The 6,073-nt window shown below is 46.5% G+C and overlaps 1 protein-coding gene across 1 annotated transcript; it reads right to left on the reverse strand.

Moving 5' to 3' along the window:
• Positions 1-5,239: 5,239 nt before the first annotated feature.
• NEDD8 (NEDD8 ubiquitin like modifier) lies at positions 5,240-5,819 on the reverse strand. Its single transcript, XM_017849049.1, has one exon. The coding sequence runs from the start codon at positions 5,755-5,757 to the stop codon at positions 5,512-5,514; it is 246 nt and encodes an 81-aa protein (XP_017704538.1). The 5' UTR covers positions 5,758-5,819; the 3' UTR covers positions 5,240-5,511.
• Between the last annotated feature and the right edge of the window lie 254 nt (positions 5,820-6,073).

A 6,073-nucleotide genomic window follows, 5' to 3' on the forward strand; every position in this document is an offset into this window, starting at 1 on the left:
TTCACCCACTGAAGAGCATTTGTGTTTTTCCCAGTTTTTGGCAATTGTGAATAATGCTGCTGTGGACATTTGTGACCAGGTGTTTGTGTGAATAGTTTTCATTTCTCTGTGATAAATGTGAATGTGGTTGTTGAGTTTTATGGCCAGTATATATTTAATTTTATAAGAGACTACCTGCCAGGTGTGGTGGCTCACACCTGTAATCCCAGCACTTTGGGAGGCTGAAGCGGGAGGATCACCTGATTTCAGGAGTTCAAGACCAGCCTGGCTAACCTGGTAAAACCCCGTTTCTACTAAAAATACAAAAAATTAGCCAGGCATCATGGCGCACACCTGTAATCCCAGCTACTCGGGAGGCTGAGGCAGGAGAATTGCTTGAACCCAGGAGGCGAAGGTAGCAGGGAGCCAAGATCTCGCCATTGCACTCCAGGCTGGGCAACAAGAGCAAAACTCCATCTTAAAAAAAAAGAAAAAAAGAAAGAAACTATCAAGCATTTTCCAGGGTGGCTGTACCATTTTACATTACTTTTTTGTGAGATGGAATCTTGCTCTGTTGCCCAGGATGGAGTTCAGTGGCCCAATCTCGGCTCACTGCAACCGCCACCTCCCAGGTTCAAGCCATTCTCCTGCCTCAGACTCCTGAGTAGCTGAGATTACAGGTGCCCGCCACCACTCCTGGTTAATTTAAAAATATTTTTAGTAGAAATAGAGTTTCACCATGTTGGCCAGGCTGGTCTCAAACTCCTGACCTCAAATAATCCGCCTGCCTCTGTCTTCCAAAAAGGTAGGATTACAGGCGTGAGCCACCATGCCTGGCCACATTCCTAACAGTAATGTGTGGTCTAGTTTTTCTGCATCCTCACTGTTATTTGGTGTTATCACTTTTTTTTTTTTTTTTTTTTTTTTGAGGCAGGGTTTCGCTATGTCACCCAGGCTGGAGTGCAGTGGCACAATCCCGGCTCAATGCAGCCTCAATCTCCTGGGCTCAAGCGATCCTCCCACCTCAGTCTCCCAAGTAGGTGGGACTACAGGTGTGAACCATCATGCCCAGCTAATTATTAGTTTTTGTAGTGATGGGGTCTCACTATGTTGCCCAGGCTGGTCTTGAACTGCTGGACTCAGGCAGTCTTTCCCCCTCAGCCTTCCAAAGTGCTGAAAGTGCAAGTGTGGGACACTACACCAAGCCACTGTTTTTGTGTTTAGTCACTCTGATAGGTATATAGTGATTGTGGGTTTATTTGAGTTTCTCTAATAGCTAATCATGTTGAGCATCATTTAATGAGCTTATTTGCCAATGTATACCCTTTTTGGTGAAATATATGTTTATGTCTTTTGCTCACATACGAATTGGATTTTTAAAAATTGGGTTGTTTGTCTTCTTATTATTGAGTTATAAGAGTTCTTTATGTATTCCAGATTCAAGTTTTTTGTTGGACATATATTTTGCAAATGGTTTTCACAGTATATAGCTCCCCTTTTCTAACAGAGTCTTTTGAAGAGCCAAAGTTTTAATTTTGAGAAAGTTCAATTTATTGATTTGTTGCTTTCATGGATTATGCTGTTTGTGTCTTATCTAAGTAATCTTTGCCAAAGCAAAGGTTGTTAAGATGTTCTCCTATGCCTTCTTTAAGGAATTTGTGTTAATTACACGTTAATCACCCTAAGTGTTCAGCTGCTGAAAGGACCTGCAGGACTCAGTTTATACTTGTGCTGTTTTATAGGCACAGTAGCAAAAGCAGAAGGCTATGCACTAAAGGGACTTTGAGAGCTAGGTATTTTTAACACTGGGACCCATAGGATGCACTTTGATTTCAGACCTTGCCCTTGAATACTGTGTGTGGAAGCACCTCGGTCCCAAGAAGCCTGAAGTCTGCTCATGGTGGGAGTGGAGGGTCTTAGAGTGAGCTGATCACATAGATATGTTCCGACTTTGTGACCAGCTTTAGCTTTCAAAATTTTCCAGACCCCTCTAAAACCAGGTACGAATAGTAAGTGCAATTGTTATTGAACAATGCTGACAGGCTGGTAGTCCTGCCCTGAAACAACTCACAGACTCATAGTTATAGAACATCTTTATCTTTAGTTAATCCATTGCACAGCATTGGCCAAGGGTCAATACCTTGTAATAAGCGTGTGTGTATTGGTCAGGGTTCTACAGAGAGACAGATCAATAGGAGCTATCGATAGATATAGGCATATGAGAGGGGGTTTATTAGGGGAATTAGTTCACTTGATTACAGAGGTTGAAAAGTCCCACGACAGGCTGTCTACAAGCTGGAGACTCTGAGAGGCTGGTAGCATGGCCCAGTCCAAGTCCAAAGGCCTTAGAACCAGGGAAGCCAATTATGTAAGTTTCTGTCTGAGGCTGAAGTCCTGAGAACCTGGGGGCAGGAAGAGAAGAGTGTCCCAGTTCCAGGACAGAGAGGGGAAATCCTTTCCCTTCCTTTTTTGTTCTCTCTGGACCCCCAGCCAGTTGAATTGTGCCTGCCCACATTGAGGACAGATCTTCCTGACTCAGTGCAGCAACTCACACATCAGTCTCCTTGAAACACCCTCACAGACACACCCAGAAGTAGTTTTGTCAGTTCTGTAGGTATTTCTTAATCCAGTCACGTCAACACCTAAAATTAACCGTCACAATGTGGTTAATCCAGATCAGCTGAGATTAACCCATGCCATGTAAGTCTCATAGTTTTAGCTAACACTAAAACTATGGTTTAGGGGTATGATCCATTTTGAGTTAATTTAATTTTTTTTTTAAGAGAGTGTCTTTCTCCAACCCAGGCTGGAGTGCAGTGGCATGATCATAGCTCACTGTAACCTTCAACTCCTGGGCTCAAGGGATTTTCCTGCCTCAACCTCTCAAGTAGCTAGAACTACAGGTTTCTCAGGAGGTTGAGGTGGGAGGAGCCACCACACATGACTAATTTTAAAACTTTTTGTAGAGATGGGATCTCACTATGTTGCCCAAGCTGGTCTTGAACTCCTGGCCTCAATAAATCCTCCTTGCTTGGCCTCTGAATGCACTTTGAGTTTATTTTTGTATACCTAATCGATTGATGTATATATTGACCTTGTATCTTCCAACCTGTTAAACACATTTGTGGAGACTTCAGGATTCCAGTGGTTTGGGACATGCTTGGACATTCCTTCCAAAGTAAAAGACAAGTGATTACATCTCATACCTCCCACCAACAAGAATAAAGCATAATGCTTATTAGGCTCCCTTGGGTTTAAAGGTAGCAAACCCCATGGGTGGGCATGCTGCTCTGGCCACCTTATTGATCTGTATGAAGGCTTTGGGCCCAGAGCTGGAAAGGGCTCTGTAGCAAGTTCAGGATGTGGGTCAGCAACCCTGCTCCTTGCATCATAAGATCCAGCAGACCTTATTGTATATGAGGTATCTAGGGTAGAAAAAGAGGGCATTTGGAGTTTACAGCAGGTTCCCATGGGAGAATCACAATACAGACACTTAGGGTTCTGGATCAAGACCACACTATCTGTAACTGATAATTATACATATACCACCCAAAAAACCAAACCCAACCAGAACAGCTCCCAGCATGCTACCGGGCCCTGATGGAGACAGAGCACCCAGCAAGAGACATCAAGCGACTCTGCAGCCAGAACTGCCCATCCTGAGCTGGGTTCGGCTAGAACCCAAGTTATAAAGTCAGTGGTGGGCCCAACAGCCCCATTCACAGTACGATGGTGATGGTGCATTCCATTCTGGGCCAGAGCAAGGCCACATGGCAGCCAGGAGCTGCACAAGCAGGTGGCCCAGGCCCTATGTTGTCTGCAAAGGTTGCATCGCGCCCCTGTCTCACTCAGCTCAGAACCGGGGTAGAGGTGGGAGTAAAGGGGCCAAACTTGGGTCATGGCTTGATAGGTGGGTGTAAGCCCCAAATGCTGTTGTGCTATAGCCTGCCATGGGACGGCCCTGAAAAACAGTGGTGGGGGAAAGTCCTCCAAATGGGCAGAAATTCTGACAGAGAACCCATCATTCACTATGTGGAAAGAAGCAGACTGAGGTTAAACATGAAACTGATGGGCAGGGGCTGACGGCTGGGCTGGTGATCAGGGGCCTAGAAGGAGAAAGACTGGGAGGTGTGGTGGGCTGAAAAATGCCCCCCTGCAAAGTGTGTCCATGTTCTCTTCCTGAAATCTGTGAATGTGACCTTATTTGGAAAAAGGGTCTTTGTGATTCATTTAAGCATCCTCAGGTGAGGGTCATCCTGGATTATCTGGGTGGGCCCTGAATGCCATCATAAGTGTCCTTATGAGAGAGAGATAGTGTGAGATTAGACACACACAGTTGGAAGGTCATTTGATGGTGGGAGCAGACATTGGGGTGTACAGCCACAAGCCCAGGAACACCAGCTGCCACCATAGGCAAGGCATGGGTTCTACCCTAGAGGCTCTGGAGAAAGTGCAGCTTTGCTGACACCTTCACTTCAGAGTTCTGGACTCCAGGACCTGTGATAAAAAACTAGTCTGTTCTTTTTTTTTTTTTTGAGACAGAGTCTTGCTGTGTCACCCAGGCTGGAGTGCAGTGGTGCGATCTCGGCTCACTGCAAGTTCCACCTCTCGGGTTCACGCCATTCTCCTGCCTCAGCTTCCCCAGTAGCTGGGACTACAGGCGCCGGCCACCACACCTGGCTAATTTTTTGTATTTTTAGTAGAGACAGGGTTTTGCCGTGTTAGCCAGGATGGTCTGGATCTCCTGACCTCGTGATCTGCCCACCTCGGCCTCCCAAAGCGCTGGGATTACAGACGTGAGCCACCATGCCCGGCCTACTCTGTTCTTTTAAGTCACTAAGTTTGTGGTAATTTGTTACAACAGCCCAGGAAACTAATAAGAGAAGGCGAGGCAAGAGGAGGTCTTTGCAGAGGCCTGTGACAGAGCTGTGGAGTGGGCATGTGAGGGTCCATATGCAGTCTGCCTCTGTTGCAGTGCCCCGGCCTGCGACTGATCGGGTCAAGGAAGCTCCCAGCAAGGGCTTGCATTCATTCTCACGTCTCGCCTCTGCCTTATGCAGTGTGCTGTGATCCTGCCCACCACCCATGGCTCACACTGCATGGGAACTAGCCGCCTCCTTTTTCAACCCTTGTTAAAAAAGAATTTGTCTGGGTGACATCTGTCCTCTCTCTCCTCTGATGTTTTATCTTTTCTGTCTGGTGTTGGGCCAAGTTTCTGCTGCCTACAGCTGAAACTGCTCACAATTTCTTTTTTTTTTTCTTTTCCAGGAGACCAGGAAATATTTTATTGACAACCAGGGACACAGCCATAAGAGAGGGAAGCACACAGGACTGCAAACTAACACGCAATAGCCAGCAAGGGCCCTCTGGGCCAGGAATACTGAATCCTGGGGTCCTCAGAGTCTCCCACCAGTAGATGTACAATACTGGGCATCCAGGGGAGGGGGCAGTGGCTCTGTTGTCCCAGAGAGTGAGAGGATATATGATGCCTCATTATGAGCGACACGGTACGGAGGTAAAATGGAGGGTCCGTTACTGGCTAAGACCACCTCCTCCTCTCAGAGCCAACACCAGGTGAAGGACTGAACCACCTAAAATCTTGTAATCAGCTGCTGTCTTCTCATCATTCATCTGTTTGCCACTGTAGATGAGCCTCTGCTGTTGTGGGGGGATTCCCTCTTTCTCTTCCACACGCTCCTTGATCCGCTCCACCTTGTCTGTAGGTTCAATGTCAATCTCAATCTCCTTTCCGGTCAGCGTCTTCACTTTAATTAGCATCTTCTTTCCAGTTTGGGGCTGCACATGGATAAATTGCTGCTCCTACCGCTCCAGTTGCCGCTGCCACTACTGCTTACAATTTCATATCATCCCTTCTCTAAGGCAGGGCTTCTAGAACAGACGCTCCAGAAGTTCTCACTCAGGGGTCTGCTCCCACTGGCACAGAGCTTCCTGTTGTAACTGCGCCAGCATCTTCTGCCAGGCACTGTTTTCTTTGAGCCTATGGAGTTCAACTGTGTACCTGTCTGCACTTTGTTTAGCATCCAAGGAGGGTCTTTTAACCTCTAAATTTTTGGCCTATAAAAATTTTAATAAA

Source organism: Rhinopithecus bieti, unplaced genomic scaffold (assembly GCF_001698545.2).
Source record: "Rhinopithecus bieti isolate Rb0 unplaced genomic scaffold, ASM169854v2 scaffold_32096, whole genome shotgun sequence".
In the NCBI taxonomy this organism is placed as follows: domain Eukaryota; kingdom Metazoa; phylum Chordata; class Mammalia; order Primates; family Cercopithecidae; genus Rhinopithecus; species Rhinopithecus bieti.